Here is a 24,750-nt window from a genome sequence, read left to right on the forward strand (position 1 = left end):
CTAATGTGATTTGCCTAGGATTAAGACAGGTTAGTATTTGTGAATGAAGGGAGTGTGGGAGCAGGATCGTTGGATAAGAATCTAAAAATCAACCTGAGAAATAAATCATCCAATTTTCTTCTGCCGTGTTTCTCTTCATCTGATCCTAAACCCACTTAAACACTAAGCACTAGTGTAATCCAACCTGAATAATGTAACAAAGTCAAACCAGAAATAATTTCACAGGCTGAAATGGTTTATTAGTAAGGAATTATCAGCTCATAATAAATGTAGTACAGAATTTATCTGCCAAATAATCCAGAAAAAAAACAAAACCATGGAACCAAAAAAGTCTTTTGTTGCCTCCAATTGCTAAACACAGAAAATATTAAAAAGAGAAGATATCAATAAGTATATGAGTGTCGTCTCACTTGTTTGAATCAGTCAAACAAAATAAATGGTAACAAAAGATTTAATGAGCAGGAGCATTAAAGCGTGGTCAGCTATAGGTATGTGTTTAACTAAACTGGCACTGTTTAAAGTTCATAACCTCGTGGGTGTTTTGTGCCTGCTAGCTCATCCATCTATCTATTGGTTACATTGCAGTGTATCAAAAATATAAAAAAGGCCATCTTTAAAGATTGGTACAGTAATTCTACGTCATGGCTAATGATACAAAAAGGAAAGCCATGTGTTTGAATGTTGTGTAAAATAAGGCTTTGTATACGCATGGAGCTTTAAATTAAGTTAGCTAAAAAAAATCGAATTAAAGCAAACAAATTCAACCTGAATCACTTCCTTACTGGGTTCAACCAATCAATCCCTGTCTTGACTCAAACTCGCCAAAAATTGAGAAATTCAAAACTCAACTCAAAAAGGTACACTCAGTGTGCAATAAATGTTGGCATTCTTCTTAAAATGGAAAAAGAGAAACAACAATATATACAACAAAAAAAAATAAAGTATGCAATATGCAAAGGCTTAATGTTGCTTTCAGCAACCCCCAACGGACCACCCCCACCCAAACACTGTAAGAAAAATCAGCCTCATGGGTGTCTCCTGTGAAGAAGAACCCAACGGCTCCACCCTCACGCCTCAAAAACCCACCCACCCACCCTCCCGCATACATACAGGACATCACAAATCACGATTACGTCACTAAGCCTGTTAGTTTGAGTGAGATAACCCCCCGCCCCCATTTGGTTTCCCGGCCCCTGACTCTTAGGAATTGCTGAAGGCATCAGCACAGGGGCTCCACTCGTCTGTTTTAGGGTTGTAGGCCTCAACTGAGTTGAGGAAGTCGTTTCCATCGAAGCCGCCAACGGCGTAGATGACATCATTGAGCACGGCCGCACCAGCATTGCTGCGTGGCGAGTTCATGCTCCCCAGCATCCTCCATTCGTTGCGGGCGGGGTCATACATTTCAACGCAACGCAGGGCGTGAGAGCCATCGAAGCCGCCCACCACGAAGAGTTTACCTGAGAGAGGCCAAAACCAATTTCAGTCAACTTATGCATGCTTTATGGTCATATACTGGCAATTTGTCCTTTGCTTACCTTCATGGACAGCCACTCCAGCTCCTCTGCGGGCTATGTTCATTGGGGCAATGAGGGTCCAAGTGTTGTTTTCTGGGTTGTAGCGTTCCACACTGTTCAGACAGTTCCATGATTCTGCTCCTCCGATCACGTACATGAAGCCATCCAACTCGCACACGGCGGCCTGATGCCTCCCTGTAGATGTACGAAAATAACATTGAGAACCGTTTCTGCAGATCCATCTGGCTTTTTATCAGTGTAATCCCTGCTGTACGCTTAAGCTGTGATCTCTTAAGTGCCCGAAACCCCTGTGGAAGCAATTATAGGGATATTTTTTGATGTCACCATGACTTACTGATGTTTAAAGGGGCACAGCTGGTCCAGGCCTTGCTCATGGGGTCAAAAACGTCACAGTTCTTCAGACCTTTCTGTCCGCAAGGATCTGATCCCCCAACAACGTACAGCTTGTTGTTCAGGGCGCAGACGCCTAAAGAAAGTAAACAGTTGATGAATCTAAACCTACTGTATTCTCGGTGTTGAATGGACAAACTCAATCTCTTGAAGGGATGCACGGATTCTGGATAACTGTTTTCATGTTACGGCCAATAAGCTATAGTGTTTTATTGAAATAAATGGAAAACATTTTAAATTGAAGTCAATTGTTTACCTGCATTGCACCGATTGGTCCGGAGCTCTGGCACTTGAGTCCACTCGTCAGCACTGGGGTTGTACGTCTCCCCACAACTCAGTTCATCGGAATGGCCGTTGGACCCACCCATCACGTAAAGCTGACCCTGATTGGATAAAAACAAGGGTTTTTTCACAGCACTTTCAAAGGCTGTACTTCTTAATACACATTTGGCCATATACACACCATGAGCACAGCCATCTGAAATCGAGCACGTGGAGTCCTCATTGGAGCAATGAAAGTCCAGCTGTCTGCCTTCATGTCGTAACATTCCACAGTCCTCAAGCACTCCTCTCGATTGTAGCCTCCTGAACAACAGATCAGAGTTGCTTAACAAAAGCAAGAGAGATGATCAGAAGTTTCTTCATGCTGCCTACTAACCTGCGGCGATGAGTCGGCTGCTCAAAGCAGCGATGCCCAGGCCGGAGCGAGCGTAGCGCATGGGGGCCAGCAGCTTTTCCGGTTCCTCTTCCAGCGGCTGGCCCTCAAAACTCAGACTCTTAGTTAGGCAAGGTGTGGCCGAGGGTGAGGCCTGGGGACTGCTGCGCCCATGCAGAAATATCACGCACAGCATGCCGTTCAACACAGCCAGACACAGGTATGTATTGTCTGTGGGGAGAGAAAGAGGAAGATGATTACATAAAGGGACCTCAGAAAAGTCTTGACCATCTGATGAAGAAATCAAGGGTGCAGACGTACTGGTGGTCTTCTCAGAAGCTATGTATTTCCACTCTTGCTTGCAGGAATGTTTGGCGGATCCGGGGGAGAGGCTGCCAGAGGAGCTGGTGCTCAGCTGTCGGTGTACGTTCTCACGTAGGGGCTTCTTCTGCAAAGGCACAGTGCAGCTACAGACTCCGAGCCCATGGTCCACACACATACAACTTCACACAGTCCCAGACCCGTCTAGGCGTAAACCCGACTCAACAACTTATCAGAGCAGACTACATCAGGTTAAAGGAATATTCCCAGTTCAATGAAAGATAAGCTCGGTCGTCAGTATTTGTGGCATAATGTTGATTTACCACAAAAAAATTTGGTAAGGTACTTACAATAGGAGTGAATGGGGACAATGTTTAGAGGATTTAAAACAGAAATATGAAGCTTATAACTTTCTAAAAGACGTACATTAATTCTTCTGTTAAAACATGTATTGTTTGAGCTGTAATGTGGTTTGAATCTTCATTTTTACAGGCGAAGATTAGTTTTTAAAATGGAACTTTTAAAGATTAGTAATACATGCATATTGTTTACATTTTGTGACTATACTATTGGAACAGTGAGTATTTTAACATTTACAAATTGGCCCATTCACTTCCATTTTTTGGGGAAATTAGTTTTTGTGATAATCAACATAATGCCACAAATGCTTTTGATTGAGCTTGTACTGAACCTTGGAATATTGTTTAGACCTTATATCTACATTAATCTAATCCCAATGTAAAGCCACACTATAAGCAGCACTAAAACCAAATCCACACACTCATCACGCACACACCGTGATCTCTTCAGCTCAAAACGCTCAGACTCAACAGCCCAGCAACACAAAGCAGCTGCTCTGCTAGCATTACACGTTTGCATTACACGTTTGCTATGGGTCTGCTTCGGCTCAGCCTGAGAAGAGCTCGGCGCTGGTTGTGTACCTGCACAAACTGGATGTGGTCATCCTCAGTGCCGAACACCTCAGCCTGCCCGTCAAGCAGGCTCCCATCGAGCAGCTTGTGATCGGCCGAATAGTACAGCGTTTGCACCTGCAAAACACACAACGACAACAGAACCCATGTGGCTGTCTCCATGACAACAGAGCACCCAACTACGTGGGTCAGGGAAGGAAGAAAAGTTAAGAATGGGAGGGCCATAGCGCTCGTTCGCTGCAAGATGCTGGTAAAAAAGCTTCTTTAAGGACACGAACACAGTGTTGCTGTGGATCATTTCAGAAGATCTTCGGGACTTTTCACTGCACTGAAAACAGCAGAATGTGGATCACAATACTTTTTGCCACAAAGCATCTTGGGAACCTTCATTTGTCAACAAGTTTGGAGAAGGAGAAGGAAACAAACAAGCTTCATCAGTGCATGTTCAGCAGACATCCTGCGGCCATCTTCTCAGCTGAGGGGGTTAGTCAAATCAGACGTCATCACATAAACCCCAGTACATCACTGGTTAGCTGTTTTCAACTTTTACAGCTCAAAAAAACGAGTCCCTCATTTAAAAAAAAAAAAATCTTGGATCGTCTTCAAGCTTAAGGAAAAGTGAATTCAAAACCAAATAAAATACAAAATTCAGTTCAAATAACTGACAAAAAAAGTAGTACAATAAATTGAAACGTTACAAAAAAAAACTGCGTCGGTTTTAATCGGGTGGGCATTTAGTTATTTTTGTCTATGCGTACTCGAGATATTAACCGAGTACATGTGTGGCAAACACACGGTTGCACAGTTTTTAAGTGTCTTGCACCATGGGGGATCACATTTTTAAGGACGTGTCTCAAGATGCCCTTTACCGACTGTCTACAGTGCTGGCGCCAACTGATTAGGACTAGTGGGTAGCGCTGAAAATCAAAAAAATTTGCTATAGTAGCTTCTTGTAGTTTACTGAATATTGATTGCTGTGAAATGTTCAGAAATTAGAAAAAAAAAGACACGTAATGCAATTATTGCTGCTGTCACTTCAGCGCATGTGTGCCCATCCCTGCTGGGAATGTGTCCAAAAGCAGATTAAAAGGAACTAGGAACTGAGAGCAACTTGAGAACATCCCTCTAAGCTGCACTCAGTTTCCACTTCCTTTATTTAGGCTGAAACACATTGTAGGTGCCATTATCAAGCCTTTCATGAAGCTGATGCCTCACTTCCTTTATTTTCATCGGTACTTAATCAATATTCAGGTGTATACTGTGTAAATGTAAAATGCCCTTGTGGCATAAACCATTCATATTAGTGTGTCAGCCATCTGAATATCCTGTAAGTGTGTGCATGAACAACTGTGTGACATGCTTTGATTTACTTTGCTATAAGCAATGCATGCATATGTGAGTTAGACTTGTGTGAGGTGTCATATGTGAGGTGGAATTCATATGCGAATGTCTTGAAGTGTTCAACACACTGATACTTGGAGATCTGAAGTGTCATTTTATATGAACTGTGTACTGTAGGTGAGTGCATTTGATTAACAGACAGGAGCCTAGCACTCGTTTCACCATGGCTCCCTCTCGTTCTTTTGTTATTTTCTTTCATTCACTGACTCATTACCCTGGAGGGCCCCAGTCTTGGCTTCTTCAGTCTTGTGAGAATCCTGCTGATGTTTGCTCTAATAAACCTAAGGAGAGATAAATCAGTGGGGAGGAAGAACTGTTAGTGCTGGTTCCCAAAGATCGCACACTCACTCACACACTCACACACCTGCTTAGAGAAGAGAGAGATGTCATTTGGACGGCAACATGCCATGTCACTCTCTGCGAGCAGACAAGAGTAGCTGCAGTTACTGCACAGCACTGAGCATTCAGGAGGCTTTTAGTTTGGCTCACCTCGCCTTTGCGGAGGGTGTAACAGCCCCGTTCTGTACCTAAATGTATATTCTTAAAAGCTCGGGGTGATTTGTGGTTCAAGGGGGAGAGAAAACAAAAAAATATATATGGAAGGCAGAGAGAACAAACCCAACCGACCTCTACCGTTAAGATGGCTGGTGTGAACGGACCTGTTAAATCTGTGAATGGGATGAATTACGAGGGGGAAAAAGTGAGGGAAGAGAGAGGAGCTCACTGTGGAGCGCAGTACTGACCTCCTCCATCAGTCGCTCCAGGGGTTCGCCACTGTCCCACAGGCTGCGTTGCACCCAACCAATCACCTTGGAGTACAGCTTGCCATTACTAGGCAAGGTCAAGTTATCCTCCAGCATCACCTCCAACTATAAAGCGGACCAAACGAAAGGGCGTGTTTAGCACAAGCGTGCAATCAAGAATGGTACATGACCCGAAAGGTTAAAGGTCAGCTCACTTTAAGGCGTGGCAGCTTGAGAAAATCCTCTTGCTCAGACACGTCCAGAAGATGCTCCTGGATATAGCTGTCGATCTTGCCCAGCAGACGACCGTCTCCCATACAGCTGGCAAAATTGCGATAGGAGATGGCACTCTGGGAATCCATCTTGGAGAGAAGGTAGTCACCACAGATCTGGAAGAAGGTACAAAAGAGTCAGTAAGGGCTTCATCTAAAGTAAACCTGTCACAAACACATGCTTAATATTCCTACCTGTTTCACTCTGTCCATTTTGAGCCGTTTGGCTGCAGAGTAAACCTCCTTAACCAGCTCTTTATCTGCCTTCAACCTGCAGAAAGCAACATTAAATATCAGAAATCATTGATCGCCACTAATGGCAATCCATTTATGTGGTAGAAAAAGTGCCCTATGATGGCCCTGATTGGTTGATTGCATGTTGTGCGTCTCTTACTGGGCAGTGTAAGCGTAGTTGAGAAGGATCTCTACAGCCTCAGGGTCCAGATCCTCAAACTTCACATGGGAGACTCCGTGAGATTCCAGGTCGCTGTTAAAGATCTCAAACAGGTACGGACTGCAACAAGCCAGCACTGCCCGGTGAGCCATCAATTCATGGCCGCATACCTGCCGAGGTAAAAAGGGTAAAGGTTAAGTCTACGATGGCATTGTAACCAAGAAATAGGCACCATTTGTTTTCATTTACAAACCTGAAGAAAATATGGATTTTCAGAAATGTTTGGCCACTCAAATGTTGCTAAGGTGTTCTGTGTGGTTTTTGCTATGTCGCCATGCATTTTCTAAGGTGTTCCTTGTGGTTTTTAGTATATTGCTATTAGAGATGCACTGAATGTTCGGCAACCGAAATTATTTGGCTGAAAAAAGGAAAAATTGCACTTGGAATGAGTGAAAAGACCGAATAAATTTTACCGAACAATGAGTTTTTTGATGACGCGATCAAATATAGCAACCAGCGCGTGCTTCGAAATGCTGCAATGCAGAACATGTCGGAAGTGTGGAAGCATTAAGCCTTGTTTATACTTTCGTCTGGCTCCGCAGCACGAGTCTCCGCTGACTGCGCGCGCGCCTCATCCACTTGGCACTCTGCGATGACGTCATTTTTGCTGCACACACCCTATAAACAAGGCTTAAAGTGTCCGAGAAAGATGCAGAAATGGCCGTTTACAGACACTGTTCTAATGAATTGTCTAAGCACCCTCAAATGCAAGCAAGAGCACCCTCAGTTGATACTGTAAAAATATATAAGCAAATGCTCCAGTGCATATTTGTGTCTGTAGAACGTCAAATGTATCCATTTAAAACGTGTTTCTGCAGCTGTGACAGTTGTTGATCTCTTGTACGCAACAGCCAATATTTTAAGTTAGTCAGACTTCACTCACTGCTCAAACCGCCAGAGCTTTTATTCAGTGCTGAGTTATACAGGCTTGCAAAAACCTCTCATGAACAAACAAACAAAATTTGATTTTGATATGATTATGATACCTGTAGGCATAATAGGCCAAAGATTATTTTTTTTAAGTTACATTGTGCTTTGTTTGTATAATGTCTGCTGGAATGCTAAAAATGTTCAGTGTTAAATAAATATTTTAAAATTGTAGTTTTGTAAAAAAAAATTTTTTTTTAATTTATTTTAAAAGCAATGCAAAATAGTAAAAAAGCTAATTTATGCAATGGTGAAATAATTGGCAAAATAAATGAAAAAATAAAAAAATAAAAAAATAGAAAAACCGCATTCAGAATTCGGCCAAGTGTTTTATTATTATTCGGCGTCGGCTAAGAATTTTGATTTTGGTGCATCCCTAGTTGCTATATGCGGATTTGAACAAATCCCAAACATTTATTAGCAATAGTAATTGCTTATCGGCATCATTAAATAGCAAAAGAAATATCTAGATACCACTTACAATATTTCTATTTGGAAAAAGCGAGTCTTTTAGGAAATTAATCTTGATAATTAACTTTTAAATCTCTTGTTTTAGCTTCCATTCAGTCCAATACTCTGAACACAGAGGGTTTGACTTTGTCTGTTAATGAACGTCACACAGCTAAAGGCCATTCAAAGATCCAGGACCTGCGTCTAATGAAACACACTCTTCCCTGAGTCATGTTTCAGTCTTCTCGTAATGACACCAAGAATAATAAGGTTAAAAAAAGGGTGTGTTACCTGAAGTCTCACATCACAGAACTGTCCGTTTTTTCTAAGGGCGTTCATCTTGGCCACGGTGGAATCCAGGAAACTTTCGTCCTCAAAGATCAAATATCCGTTGGGAATCATTTTGGAAATTAAGCCTTTGCAAAAGTGAAACAATAATACACTTGAGTCAATTTTTACCTCAAAATATCTATCCCACACAATGTATCTTACATAAACACTTCACCCACGCACACAAATACACAAAAAAATACAATGTATCACTCATTTTACATGGTGGCTAAAAAGCTGTCTATAACCACTATAAATCCATCCTATTGTGCACACATAACACCAAGTCTCATGTATAAGTCATGCGCTTACCTAATACCGAATGACGTTTGTCTGGGAGAGATAGATTACTTGGGAAAGCCGTAAAAAGGCACGAGTGAAGAAGAACCAGGAATGCCCAAGTCTTCCTTCACTTTGAAGTGGATGGAAAAGGCAATGCCAGGCAACCAGTGGGCACGGCAGGGGGTCAGAGGTGACTCAAACTCTCAGGCTTAGAGTGACTGCAATCAAGTCCTCGCGTGTCCCGTTGGCTATAGACTCAAACCTTTTCTGTGTTGATCGTGCATTATAACCTGCAGGACAAATAACAAACAAACAAACAAGGGGTTGTAATGACGTTTACTTAGCAGGATTATATCAGGAACACAATGGCTATTTCTAGAACGTCAATGGCCACAACAATTAATACTGATGTAGAATGAACCAATGGAATTGAAAGGTTCAGGCATTGCTCAAGGGCAGAAACGCTGCTGATCATAGACTGACCCAGCTTTGCGCTATTGATTGCTTTTTATGATGTTAAACACGTGCCTTATTCAGGATCAGCCTTCACTTCTGCTGCACATCATACAGTTCAAATTAATCCAGACTTAATTCAAGAAGCTGCCCAACCCCTCCCTTGGTCAGACCATTTCTACAACACCCAAACACAAATTCTCTCCATGTCCTTCCCCAGTAACCACATGGCTCTACCACACCCGCAGGATTCCGGAAATTTCCACAGGTCTTTCAAAGCCCTTTCAGCCAGCAGATGGCCCAACTTTATGGGCGGAGGATGGTCACATAACCAAGAAATCACTCTGTCAGGAATTTTGATGGATTAAATCACATTCCCACAATGATGTGGCTTCAGCTGTGTGGGGACGGAAAAATGCTAAGCGGAAAACAAATGAGCTCCAGTGTGTGGAATCCTTGTGTTTTGCATGAAAACCTGCTGGTATTTTTCCACTCACGTCCTTTTATCCACTTCAGCCTCAGTCGGCGCAAATGCTACAAGCAGGCAGTGGAGGTCTTTGAATAATCTGCTCATCCACTCCTGCTCTATCCTCCGCAGGGGCTGATTATTGAAAACAGCAATCGGAAAACTCTAGGCCCTAATTTACCTCATCATAGAGATGCTTCCTCTTGAAGATAATTGGGGACACTTGAGGATGAGTAAAAAGATGGAAGCATTAAATAATGATTTATTAGAAGTTCTCACCAAAGCCCTTTTTGTTTCAACTGTCTGATCTTCAACACTGAAGTTTATGCCATTAAATCTCACATCTAAAGTTAATCCAAACTCTTTCCTGCTATAAAAAAAAATGCCTTCTAAATAAATAAAAAAAATCAATGAAGGGTCATAAGATTATCCACAATAAAGGAAAGCTCTATTTTAAATAAAATTAAACAAATAAATATAACAAGTGATTTTTTTTTAAACTTTCATATTTCAAGAAAAGTACCCATTGAACATATACAAGTATTTTTAAAGTATGTTTTAATATATTTATACATACACTATTTAATTTGGGGATTTGTTTTTGGGGAGTACACCTAATTTTACAACCTGAATTAACCTTGTCCTGTCAGTCAAAGGTCAAATTATCTGATATTTTAAGATATTGATCTTGACACATAGTCATGACTCATAAGGGTCTAGTGCAGGGGTGTCCAATCCTGCTCCTGGAGGGCCACTGTCCTGCAGAGTTTAGCTCCAACCCCAATTAAACACACCTGTACCTGCTAATCAAGGTCTTATTAGGCATATTAGAAACTTCCAGACAGGTGTTGAGGCAAGTAAGAGCTAAACTCTGCAGGACAGTGGCCCTCCAGGACCGACTTTGGACAGCCCTGGTCTAGTGAAACAGTTAAAATATAATGTTATAAGTAATGTTATTAACCCTTAAAACGTGAAACTTTCCACTCATTTATAAGTCTGAACTGTCCAGTTTCAAGCTAGTGACCTTAATCAGAGAGCCGTTGGTCCACTTGGAGAGGAATCAGGAATGGATACTTTAAACCAGGGCATTTACGGGTCAGACAACAGAAAAAGCCTACGGTGGCTTCGCAGCTTCAGATGGATTCACAAATCTGTTCATTGTGTGCCGACAACCACAGCATCCTCACACAATTACTGAAAATACAAAAAGACGGACCGATATTGAAATGCGTGGTGGCAGTAAAACACTTTGAAAGAGCATTTTGTGCATAATCTTTTTTGTCCCCTCTGGCATGCAGAGAAAAGCACGCTCAGTCAGTTAGCGTGGGACAAACAGCGAGAGAGAAAGAGGAGAATGGGTTGAAACACACAGCAACAGTTGTTCTATTGACTCTGCAGAAGTACTCAACAGATAACCCAGATTGAGCAACAACTCAATGCATCGCTGAAGGCCATGCAACAAAATAAAAACTGAGGCTAAAGGAGGACATTGTGTTCCTTCCATGCAACTGTAGATAGCTCAACCCGCTCTGAGTTTACCCATGACCACAAGCAGCACATACAATTATATTGGTCTCCATCATGAAACCCCTTTCTTGCAAGTCACGCTTTCTCTGGGAACTCAGCCAGTTCTGAGAAAAAGGTTAACTACATTAGTCAGCGTCAGAAACACACAGGCTTGCTATCATTTAGATTTATTCATTTGCCAGATTTTTCTAAACAAAGTGATTCAGATTGAATTTTACCAGGAATCAAGACCATGACCTTGTTGGTACTATACAAATAATAATGATTTTAAAGAATGGCCCTGGACATATAGAATAGCTAATAAGCTCAAACATGCATCTTTTACTGAGTCGACAAATCCCACGATGTACCTTTGAGCTCATGAATGGCTTGCACAACAGTGATAAACTTATGTAGAATCTGCATAAAATGCGTAGAAAGGGCATTGGGTGCAATAACATTATGGTTGTGCAAAATCATAAGAGGCTGTGGAAGAAGCATGGAGAAAATGTACATCATAAAATCGTATTCAGATGTGCACTAAAGTCTGAGCAGCCTTTCCAGGGGTTACATAACACCTGCCAAAATCTGTGATTTACTCTCTCTCGGCCTAAACTAAAACACACTGCTACTCTTTCCATAAACCCACAGGCAGCAGAAGAGCTTAGGAAATTTAAACTCCTAGTTACAAAAATGGAAAGGGCACACATTATGACTGCTCCATCATAATAATTACAGTGCAGTACTTTTGTAGAATTGTATTTTATTTTATTCCATTTTGATTATTATTATTATTTTAATTACTTTGTGAATGAATAGATTACATTCTGAGGGCAAAGGGCAGCAAAGCTGCTGTTTTTATCTTAGCTTTTTTATTTATATCTGCCCCTCTCTAATGAAATGCTAACCTTTATGGAAAAAGGTTAATGGGAGAACACAATTAAAGGAGTGAGCTAACAGAGCCACCGGCTGATCTTACGCACGAGAACAGGCTGGAAAATTGAATAATCCTTCACCACGTATGGAAAGAATGTTTGGAAGGGAGAGAGACAGAACACTGATTTTATTCACAGTGGCAGACAGAAAATGTTTCCTGAACATTAACCACATGCAATGGAGGAAAGGCTGTTAAACAACGAAGTAAATCTCTAAAAATAAATAAAAAATAATCATTATATACAAAAAAAACTGCCTTTTATCTCTACTCTCTGAATATATGCATCAAATTGCACAAACAAAGGTTGTAGTTTAAGGAGAACAGCATTTGCTGCATATATTTCCCTTACAAATGAAGCACTGCGGTGGCATTTAGGTCATCCATAGGCAGATGTGAAGTTAAACTGCTGCTTTCTGTGACTTGTAAATGGGATTGTTAAATATGCCTGGAGATTTTATGTGTACAACACAGTAAATTAGATGTACGCCTACCGTGGTAACACAATGTTGGGTTGTGAAAATGATTACATGTATGTAGAAAGGATAGATAGATAGATAGATAGATAGATAGATAGATAGATAGATAGATAGATAGATAGATAGATAGATAGATAGATAGATAGATAGATAGATAGATAGATAGATAGATAGATAGATAGATAGATAGATAGATAGATAGATAGATAGATAGATAGATAGATAGATAGATAGATAGATAGATAGATAGATAGATAGATAGATAGATAGATAGATAGATAGATAGATAGATAGATAGATAGATAGATAGATAGATAGATAGATAGATAGATAGATAGATAGATAGATAGATAGATAGATAGATAGATAGATAGATAGATAGATAGATAGATAGATAGATAGATAGATAGATAGATAGATAGATAGATAGATAGATAGATAGATAGATAGATAGATAGATAGATAGATAGATAGATAGATAGATAGATAGATAGATAGATAGATAGATAGATAGATAGATAGATAGATAGATAGATAGATAGATAGATAGATAGATAGATAGATAGATAGATAGATAGATAGATAGATAGATAGATAGATAGATAGATAGATAGATAGATAGATAGATAGATAGATAGATAGATAGACAGACAGCATATAATAATACCTATAACACCCATAACCAGACAAACTGAAATTCCACAGCATTTGCCAAAGCTACAACTGTTTTTTCCATATACTGTAGGCCTAAATCCCTTAAACAAATAGGTACCTTAAAGGTATATTTCACCTAGTTTTGCCTAACATCTCCTTTCATCTTCGACAGAAGAAATTAAGTCATGTTTGGAACAACATGAGGATGAGCAAATTACAGAATTTTAAACCTCCATAAAAGCATTTTATAGAAATGCTGCTTAATAAAACTAAGCAGAATAAAATTTAAATAATTTAAACTCCTTCATAAATACATAGTTTACATATATGTTCAAATATCTAGTAAAATGCATGAGACCGTGTTACATTCGGTCAAAATATCGATGCAAAATTGCAAACGATAAATCATGCACTGACACATTTCTGTGGTTACGCCCCATTACATCCACGAATCCTGATAGGCCAGAACAGAGCCAGAACGTAAGATTCTGAGCGATACGATTGGCCAGGGGACGTGTCCATCAACACGCCTCGTACCCACGTTTCCCGCACAATGAAGAAGCTTGCATCATACGGAACCCAGAACGTTTCTGAGCCCCTCGACCAAGCCTACAGTTAAAATCCAAAACTAGGTCAGTAGGACCTGGTCGTTATTTTAACATCTTCCTGACAAAAAGGATCAACGATGAGGTAAAATGTATGTTCTGCGTCAAAATACACGAGCACTGCTTTCAATGAACCACACCGGTCACTCTTTTTAACCTTGACAGATCGTCCCGTTCCTGGTTTTCATTCATTTCATCCATGTGTTCGTCGACATTTACTGTTCTTTTTTAAAGATGCAAGATAAAGAATTTTCATTTTAAGAATGGCAAAATATTAAAATTATGAGCAGACAACACTATATTCATGGTTAGCATAAACAGGACAATAGCACAATAAAATTTTACAGGGCAAAGCAGCTGAATGTGAAAGTGTATGAAGCCTTTTTTTAATAATGAAACGAACAAAATGACATGAATAAAGTGGGTGTAAATTAGCTATTGGTCAATGCAACTATAATAAATTGGATGTGCAATATTTCAGCACTCGCAATACTATAAAATGGCAATTGGCGACGTTATACTGTAACTGTAAAACCACCAGTTCATTTTGTAGGCCAGTATAATTTACTTTATTTCGTTAATGTAATCATTACTGCTAATAATAAGCACTTATTTTAATGAACAGTGCTTCGTTGCAGGCTGGCTTTATTTCCACAACTATTAAAAACAAATAATCAATAATAATAAAAAAAAACGTTAAAAAAAAATAAAAATACCACGGTTTGCTGCCGACTGCAAACGTTGATCTCACGCGAGCATTTCTATCTCTGGAAAGCAACGGATGCAGTTGCCGATTGCACACCAGATTACAACACACACACCATATGGCAATCGCGTGAGTATATACAAGTGTCTGTACGTGTAACATAAAATAACAACGTAGAAGGAAATAATTTCCAGTTGCAGAGCTTTAAAAAACGCGTAGTATGAAAGAATCCTGGAGGACATGAGAGGCATGAAGCTTCAACACATTACTGATGAGATTGATTGATTCTTACCTGATCTGTTTGACGGTAGACGATAGTAGACATATTTAAGGTCAATTAAAAGCTGTTGGTTGTGGATATTGCAAAAGCAATAGATATGGCACGTTTCTGCGTCCGTACAACCCTGTCTTGAGAGAGACTGTTAGATCGGTGAGCGAGCTGTGACAGCGACTCTGGAGCACGCGCTTAACAAAAGCCACAGAGCTGTATCACGCGTGACGTCACGCTAGAGCTCCGCCTGCGGAAAAGTACCGACGGACAGTGAGGTGAGGTCAGGCTAGTAAAACTAGTCTGGGTTGATACAAGTTTTTTTTGTAATTTTTTGTTGTTGTTACTTTTGCAGAAATTACCTGCGTTCTCTGCATATATCTAATTTGCTTGAGGCATTTAATGCTCAGTCTGTCAACGTCAAGGGGCGTTGTCCACTAGGCGACCTCGGGAAACTTCTTAAAATTATTTAAAATATGTGGCCTCAGTAAACGACTTAAATTCTTTAAAATAGGTTATATTCAAATTTAAGTGCTTAAAATACTGAAAATCAACATGAGGTTCTAAAAAACACGTGAATTGACCTTGTGGGAAAACATACATTTTAAAATATTTGTTTGTCCTCTCAGACACTCAGTTGTTTTTAATGAAGAACATACAGTTTTCACTTATAAAATTAATTGTTATTATTTTTTTTTATTTTTTGACACTTCTAGTTTTGGAGGCTGAGGCCTTTAAAAAAAATTGTAGAGGGCCTTAACCCTTTAGGGGTTGCATTGGTTGTCTTCCCGGTCATAAGTGGCCGGACACCTAAAAATTATTAATTTTGATTTTGATTTAATTAATCTTCCTCCACCCCAGTAAAACCAATGCAATTTATTTTTCTTCAATAATATTTTTTCTTGTTAATTTTGTATTTTGAGAGGATTTGATGGTATTTTTTAATATTTATGCAATAATTATGGTCTATTTTTGCCATTGAAAATTATACACATTTTTTTTTGGTTATTTATTTTTTTAAATTATTGCAGTATTTCAGGTTAAAATAGAGACTAGGCCTTCAAAATATTTTTTTTTTGAAGGCATATTAGCGCCCTCTTTTGTAATTATTTAAGAAATCATGCAACCATGGGTGCAATCACTAGAGGTCTCTATGGAGAATTCCCTAGTTCTGTTTTGAACACATTTAATTATTTTTTTGATGGATTTGAATATATATTTAAAAAATCTCAAAAACTATTTATTATAAAGTTTTATATATATATTTTTTTTGTTCGAAATTTGTGCTTTTGCAGATTTCCCGTTCATTTCTTATGGTGTCATTTTTGACCGAAGAGCACAAGTGGGAGTATTTTTTTTACGACCACTTAGCATGCTCGAATCATGCCCTCAATGTTGTGTGTTCACATACCTAATGCTAGAAAAGTCACCAAGTTTCATATTTTTCCGATGAAGCTGTGATTTAAAAAAAATCTAAATGTGGTTCACAGGCTCAGTTTTTCGGTGTGTGTGTGTATAAATGTGCGTGTGTGTAAGTGGATGTGTCAATATCACACTCTTGATGTTTTAGAGTGTCACCCCTTTACTGTTGTGTACTTTTTTTCAGCATTGTGGCCGATTTGTAGATTGTACACACAAATATTCTGTGAATTTTTGTGTTTTTGCCGATTTCCCATTCATTTCCTATGGTCGGTCATTTATGAATGCTTTTTGTGTGTTTACATACCTAATGCAAGAAAAGTCACCAAGTTTCATGTCATTCCGATGAAGCTGTGATTTTTAACATTTCAAAACAGGAAATTTTCCGGTCAGAAATGACCGAAGAGCACCAGAGGGTTAAAGGATTAGTTCACTTTAAAAGGAAAATTATCCCATGATTTACTCACCCTCAAGCCATCGGGTGTATATGACTTTCTTCTTTCTGATGAACACAATCGGAGTTATATTAATACATATCCTGATGCTTCCAAGCTTTAATGGCAGTGACGGGGTCTATTGAGTTTGAAGTTCAAAATCCATATTTAAAACGTTATAAATATCTAGCTTCCGCCAGACCACCTTCCGTATTCAATTTACGCAGAAAGTGTAACTCCTCTCGCCGTTCAAAATGCTTATGCTTATCTTATGCTTATCTAACGTCATCCGCCAATTACACATCTGCCAAATTATTTTTTACGCCAGTTAATTTGCACTTTTTTGAGTTTCAAACTCAATGGACCCCGTCACTGCCATTATAAAGCTTGGAAGAGTCAGGATATTTATTAATATAATCTGATTGTGTTCATCAGAAAGAAGAAAATCATATACAACTAGGATGGCTTGAGGGTGAGTAAATCAAGGGGTCATTTTCATTTGACTAAAACTTTAAAGGCTAAATTTCTTTTGAAGCAAACATTTTCTGCATTTTTACTGGCATTTTTGTTATGCCTTACACACCAAATGTCAGTGATTGTCGGGGGGATTATAATCTTTGAAGGTGGTCACTGGTCAGTTCATATGATCACAAATGAGAGAATGATGAGTGTCCTGATTATGGCTGTCGAGACTTCCAACACCCATATCAGATATTGCACTCCTTCACCTCCCCATGTGTAAAGCAGCTTAGCTTCTTCTGTGATGCAGGAGTGCATGACGTCAGAGCCAATTTTTTTCAAATGATCCTCTATCTCCTGCAGAGGTAAGAGACTCTCTGCCTTAGCCAGCGTTGTAAATCTTAATTGGATTAATGGATCAGCTGCACTACTATAGACACATGAGCCCAAGGCAGTGCTAAGCTGCCCATTCTGTAACTGCCAGCCAGTGTAATGCACTGACCGCACGATGCCAGTAACAGAGGCTCTAGAAACATCCTGGCCTTTGTTCGCAAATCCTCGCCAACAACTGAACTGACAAGCGATTGTCGACATGCGGATCAGGTTTTTTAAAACAAAGTTGTGGGCACAACTGAAGGACAGGATTTAACTGGAGATTCTGTTTACACGCAAAGCCAATGTGGCCCTTTCAGGGGGCCAGATCATTGTCCATCCAGGGGACCAGAGATTGGGCTTGTTCTCTTTGTTGAGATGTAATTACTGTAATTTGTGGCTATTTAAAGTGTTGACCGGACCATTCCTAAGCAACATGACTGCTCATTTGTCCAGAGTAATGGTGTGTTTTGCATCACATAATGTAGGATCTTAAAATATATAGTTTCAATTTATTATATTATTTCAGATGTGCACTGTAACAGAATAGTTTTATATTGTTATATATTTTATATTTGCAATATATTAAAAAGTTCAGATCAGATACGTCTATATTTTATATGTGAATTTGGAATAATACATTTAATCACAAATATAGCATTACATAACACATCTCTTTTGTGTATATAGTTCATGAGAGCAGATATGAAGCATATGCAGCACCATTCAGAACTGTATGAGACTGATGAGATTTGTAGTGTCAGTTTTGACCCAGCACCATGTTCCTGTCCCCTCGAGTTAAAAACGGATACACGGCCAATCTGAATCCTCATGCATAATTAGATCATTTAATCACATTGTTGTGTGTGTGTGTGTGTGTGTGTGTGTGTGTGTGTGCGTGCATGTGGGTAGTTGTGTGGTTAGCTCGTCTGAAATCCTCAGGCTCAGTCTAGTGGCACAGATGTGTTCTGACAGCAGCAGTTTTAATATTTCAGGTGAGAGGCAATGTCTCACAACTGCAACACGTGAGGCGTTTAGGGAATGTTCTCAGCAGGACATTTGAATCAGCTCAGTGCCAAACACGTTTCCCACATTTCTCTGTCTTCCTTTAGTCGCCACAAAGCCAGTGTTCATACTTTTTTGGGAAATCAACCTACGAGTCACTTAGTTTTCTCTGCATATTAATGGGAGACAATGTTAAAATAATTATTATATTAAATAATTGTTATAATTAATAATTTAAGATTTTATTTAAAAGAGTTAAGAGTGAGTGCAGAAACCAAATGGATAAGCTCATATATATTTAAACTAGAAAACTAGGTCACTTAGTGTACAGTATGAACATATAATACATAATTAATGCATGCTTACATACTGTATATGGCCTTATGTTCCGTAGGGAACTACGAGGCGTAAGTACTGTATAATCCACTGTCTTAGAGAAGCTGGCTTATCTGTCTTTCTGTGGTGAACGGTAATGATATCAGAAACTTTCTTATGAGTAAATCACTATCAGGTGAGTTAAAGAGGATCCTGGGGAATTCAAATAATGCCATGACGTCTTTATGAGTCATTCCTGTTGAGTAAATCTCCGTGTTTTCCTCTCACGCTCATGGCCAACATTATTGTAATTTTGTCCCCATTTAAGTCCCTATTTCTTCTTTTTTTTTTGATTAACACTTAAGATTAATACACTATGGGCGGCATCCTAAATGGAACGTAATAGCTATCCAGGGTGCATTAAAGGCATCATCCATGTCTATAATATCCCTATGGATCTAAAAGCATTACATAACATGTTTTTAACAGTCTCCCTTGAGTACATCATCATAATACTCTGTAGTTTTACATCCATTCCAGCCAATGGTTTGCAACCAGTATTCTATGTGCTCTATTCCAACTGAATGAGCTATGCCTATGTGTTAATTTAAAACACCACCAATTGATGCTAGAACCACAAATAAATCAGCAATGAATTAAGAACTATCCCGGTTTATTTACACCTTAAAATGGCTCATTAGACTTATGAGTTGCAGGCATCTTGCCTTCGAGCATTTACACTGCAGTTTGGACATTAATTCGTCAGCAATAGTTATCTGACACATATATTGCTTATATTGAGCAGTTGAATGTAGCGCATCTAATTTCATTATTCTGCAGGGCTGGTCATTATTCAGTTGGGGTTTTATTGAAGATATCACAGTAATCATAACAAAATATAGAGTGTCAGTTTTGACTTGACACCATCTCCCTCACAATGAAATCAGATCTTAACATCATTATTTGCAAATTAACAATTTCTCTTTTTTTTATAGTCTATAAGAATATAGCATAAAGTTAATATAGGATAAGCACAGCATATTTTGTGACTAGCCTTAAAGGGGTCATATGATGCTGCTATTTTAACAATGTTGTCGGTTTTACCATATCTGTTCAAGCCTCAGTCAGATTCTGAAAATGTACATGATCAAGCCGATTGATCAGAACCAACTTTGCAAGCATGGCTTGAGCAGAAATTTTCATAGTGGTAAGTAGTCTTTGTAGCCTGCGTTGTACTCTCCCAGGTTCAGGAAGCTGTCCTTTGTAAAATGCGCTGTGCACAAGGAAACTTTTGGGTTGTACTGCCTAGGAACAGCTGTATAAGTAAATCTTAACTTCTGATTAGCCTCTGAAAGCAAAAAAACTGTTTTGCTTCTGCATCCAAACACACATCTCCGTGACATGACGACAACAGTTTCAATTAATTGAAACCTGGCCTTCTTTCTTTGCATATGCCTGTGGCAGGCATTATGTTAATATTTCACTTTATTTCACATGCAGAAACTAAGGAGGGAGGAGCCATGGTGAAGCCAGGAGACCGACCGACTGAGGTGGAAATGAGGGTGGTAAAGACCAAGGGTGACAAAGCTGTACTGGAGGGCTGAGGCCGAGCTGGAAGGTGCAAAGAAAACTTTGGAACTGGTAGGAAGGAAGAGCCCTAATGAGCCAAAGGAGTGGAGGGACGAGGTGAAACCGGAGAGAGCCCGAAGTCTGAGGTGCAACTAGGGTGATGATTGACCAAGGTGGAGCTTAAAGGGGTCATGAACTGGCTTTTATAAAAATGTTATACTGTTGTCTGAGGTCAACTTATTGCGTTCGCGTGGTTTTTACATTAAAAAACATCATAATGAATAAGTAATAAACTATTTTCTACTCTGGTTTTGAGGCTCTCTCAAGACACGCTCGGTTTTGATGGGCCGCACTGAAGACTTGGAAGTAAACGCCCACGGCTAGGATTGGATAAGATTTGCATATTTAATGTCAGTGAAAGTGTGTGGGGAAACCTCAACCGGAATGAATTGCCCACAGCCAGGGCTCGCAAAATGTCTTTGTCAAACAAACACAATGATTTATCTCTCATCCACCCGCGATTGATTGGAATGACGACCCGTACACACACACACACACACACACACACACACGCGCGTGCGCGGATTGTTATTTCACTACTTAAGATTACATTACATTTTGGTAGCCCGTCTGAAAAACACATAGCCCCGGGACGTTGCTTTGCGAGCCCTGGCCCTTAACGTTACAAGTCCGAGTCTGATCACGAATTAACCAATAACACCTCAAATAAAGGATTCTCCAGCCTGTGACAGCGGGCTAAGGTATGTTAAGTTAGACATGTACACATAATCAATACGATCTGTAACAATGCAATACTATCACATAAAAAACATGTTTTACTCACATAAGTGTGTTGCACCATTCCTGTCGGATCCAATATAGAAGGCACAGCATTGTGTTTTAATCTCAATATGTCTGCAAATCCAGTCTCGACCTGTATCTTGTTTACAAACGATTCTGCTGTGAAATGAAACGAACAAACGCGCAATGTCTTACACACGTGAGCTGGAACCGGCATGTTTATTGCTCACGATCTGTTTAGCTCCACGAGTCGGGGGCAGGGCTACAGAAGCAGGCGTACATATTTATCTGTTGAGGCGGCGTTTCTGCATTCTATGACGTCAATGGTTGACATTTTCTGAGATTGAGTGTTTTCTGGGCCTGGTGTCAATAAAAGCTTTTCTTCGACTAACAAGGAAGTTTTTACAGGATATTCAGGATATTCTTATATCACAATTAACTTTTATATATCAAAGGCTCAAGGGAAAGTTGATTTCTCAATTCATCACCCCTTTAAGGGATATTTAGCCACAGTGGAAGCGAGGGAGCATGGAGGCAAGGGTGGAGCTGAAAGGTCGACAGGGCAAGGTTGAGTCCGAGGCTCAGAGACTTTGGTGGAGCCAGGAAATTGACACACTTTGGAAAAGCTAGTGAACTGGGAGCCCAAGGTGGATCCGAGTTGTTAGGTGAAGTCAACAAAGGAGGAGCCGAAGGGCTGGACGGAGCCATCTGAAACATGGCTGAACAACTGTATGGCATAGGCAAAGGAGCTGCGAGGCTGTGTTCATCATCAAGAACACAGATTTCATGAGCAATGAAAGAGACTTAAAGCTGGGTGACGAAACAGACTTAGTGCTGAGCAACAGCATCAGTGTAGAAGGAGGCTTGGAACTGGATGACAAAGGCCGTTTGGAACTTGGCAATGAAGGAGACTTAGAACTGGACAACAAAGGAAACTTGGAACTGGATAACAAAGGAGACTTGGAACTAGATTACGCTAGAAAACGCTGGTTTTCGGCTAAGTTGTCGTGGTGGGCTCGAGGTGGCGCAGGTCTAAGAAGTGGTGTGTGTGTTCCTTGAGGGAACAATACCCCTGTGAGAGGAGAATATGTACTGCTGCTAGATCCATTTTCTTCGGTTCCTTCTTTGTCATGGTTGGCTGACACAGTCCAATAAGATAAGCACCTCTATGCTTTATAATATGGTATATTTGCTGTGTTTGCAGAATGCAGATATTTCTAAAGCATTTGTGTGTTTCCGCCCGACAAAAAGAGTAGGACCTATACAGAGATGACTTTTGTCAAACTAGAAATCATATCAGTAACCTGCAGTAGTACTGAAACCATGCTATTTTAGGTCTGAGCTGATTTGATTGCACCATGGAGGATTCAGTTTGTAGCTACTGCTGCTCTCTCTCAAGACAATACCTTCCCCTCCAGGAATACTGCAGTGAAACATACTGTGAGTGTTTGTGTATCTGTGCTGAATCTAGTCTCTCCGCTCTCTGTCTCTCTATTGCAGGAAGTGATTGTGCCATATTACATTTGCTTGCTCATTTGAGGTGATGTTGCATTGCTGAAATTGTAAAGAAAAACTCGTTATGTGTAGAAATTGTTGGCTTCACAGGCCCTGCAGTATAGAGCTAGGAAGACATACTGTTTTAATAAATGACTTCATTTGGTTGGAATTTGCAGGCAGCATAGTAGATGTCCCTTGTTTAAAAAATATTTTTCTTCAGCAAAATAAGCATTGTAATCACAAAATTTTTACTTGGTTGTTTTTAAAGCTTTTTTTTGTTTAGGGTTATTAGACATAAGTTGTGGTGCCTTGTAAGTATGTTTGCAATGTCTTAACGTCGTTGCTTGATCTTAGTTTCTTTTGCGCTTAATTTATAATCAAGTGATATACAGCGTGTGCCGCCACATTCGCGCTTGTATTTGAAGAGCGCACGCTACGAGCATAATATAATGTCTGGCAGGACAGGGAAGTTAGTTTTCCTAAGTTTAGAGACTTTTTATTTTCGTAACAAGCTACGAAAATAACGTTAGAATAATGACACTGACATACAGCCTGACATCTCATGTGACAGAAGATTCTGAATCAGGACAACACATTTTTCTCAGTCACTCTTTACTTAAACTGCATCTGACAGAAGAATTAACAGCTATCGCGCAGATCTTTGAAATTAAAAGTCTTGCATCAGAAAAAACATTTAGAATTACATTTTTGTTGTTGATGCTATTTCTTTGAGGACACACTCCACGACCCACTCAGAATTATCTTGCGACCCACTTTTGGGTTAGGGTTAGGGTCCCACCAGTTGAGAAACACTGGCTTACAGTACATAAGACACGGTCTGTTTAGTCATTCACTGACTGGGAAGCAATTCAGCTTCTTTAGGATTCAGACAGAGCCTGTGTCTGTGTTTCCCCCTCTTTTGTGGTTATTTGTCTAGTTTATTGTGTCCACCTTCCCTCACATGCCCTTGGTCCAGCCAGCATCCTTGTTCTACTCAACCCCTCCCTTTTCCATTGACTGTAGTAAGTAGGTCAGAAATTTCCTCACACACTTTAGAACTGTGCTGCTCGTTGTTGGCCTTGAGCCACCAGACGTGTTTATTTTACCAGACCACTATAGTAGTAGTATTAGAGAACCTTCACTCACAGAAAAACATTGAGGCAAGCAGTGTCTGATTCCCAACAAGAGCTCCATATCTCCATGACGATAGGACTTTCTTTCTTTTTTTTTTGCTATTTAGGTTTAGTTCTGGTCATTAAATCAGAGAACGCACACAGCCACCCAGCTTTTAATTCAATTACAAACTCTCTCGCCTGCCATCTTTATTCTTTTCATACTTTCCCCCTCTCTTTCTTCCCACATTCCTCACTCACCCCTTTTGTGGATGTTCCATGTTGTTTTTGAACTACTTGAACTTGAAATTCATTAACGTTAACATTACAATATCATTAAATGCCCATCATGGGATTTTTCAAAGGATTTGTTATTCATTTAACTCGTATTACATTTCTCCATTCACATGTCCCAACATGACAGTATTTTGTATAGGAATAGATTTTGTATTTTAATATTTACCAGACTGACATAACAATGAGATTGTTGGTGCGGCATTATTTATTTGTCTTAGCCAGTGTTAATGTTTTGCAGTTTTTCTTGTTTTTCTTGCAGTTTGTTTTCTTGTTTTTGGGTTATTGTATTTTGACAGAAATCATTTATACATTTCTCAATATTTTGTCATGTTATATTTATAAATTCAACGTAAAATGGGATCTAATTTTAGTCAGTAAACCATTTTAATTGACTAAAATTGCAAAATTAATATTAAATATAAAAAATAATAGAATTAAATATATTCATATAATAAATCCATCGATAATTAACATTTTGGTCAATAATTTTGTTACAAGTTTAACACTAGTCCCAGAAATGGCAGCATTTGCGAAAACAATAAGTGACATTTGGCTATTGTGACATTCTTCATCTTTAAAGAACAAATGCAACTCATGTTACACGATCTAAGCCTTATTGTCCCTGACAAAACTGACAAAGCTTTGGATTATTGTTGGAATATTTGTTTGTCCAAATCTCAGTGGTGTGTTCAGATTTCATGTCCTAT

At 39.5% G+C, this 24,750-nt stretch overlaps 1 protein-coding gene across 1 annotated transcript; it reads right to left on the bottom strand.

Moving 5' to 3' along the window:
* Window positions 1–220: 220 nt before the first annotated feature.
* Window positions 221–14,950, bottom strand: ivns1abpa (influenza virus NS1A binding protein a). Its single transcript, XM_079831756.1, has 15 exons — window positions 14,788–14,950; window positions 8,723–8,982; window positions 8,372–8,496; window positions 6,644–6,813; window positions 6,445–6,520; window positions 6,193–6,366; window positions 5,978–6,103; window positions 3,843–3,950; window positions 2,902–3,028; window positions 2,584–2,811; window positions 2,389–2,510; window positions 2,182–2,308; window positions 1,870–2,001; window positions 1,536–1,709; window positions 221–1,457 (listed from the first exon to the last, which is right to left on the bottom strand). Exons 3-15 carry the CDS (start codon window positions 8,480–8,482, stop codon window positions 1,201–1,203), a joined length of 1,932 nt encoding a protein of 643 aa, XP_079687882.1. The 5' UTR covers window positions 8,483–8,496; window positions 8,723–8,982; window positions 14,788–14,950; the 3' UTR covers window positions 221–1,200.
* Window positions 14,951–24,750: the final 9,800 nt, after the last annotated feature.

This window comes from Gobio gobio, assembly GCF_949357685.1.
Source record: "Gobio gobio genome assembly, chromosome: 12".
NCBI classification, from domain to species: domain Eukaryota; kingdom Metazoa; phylum Chordata; class Actinopteri; order Cypriniformes; family Gobionidae; genus Gobio; species Gobio gobio.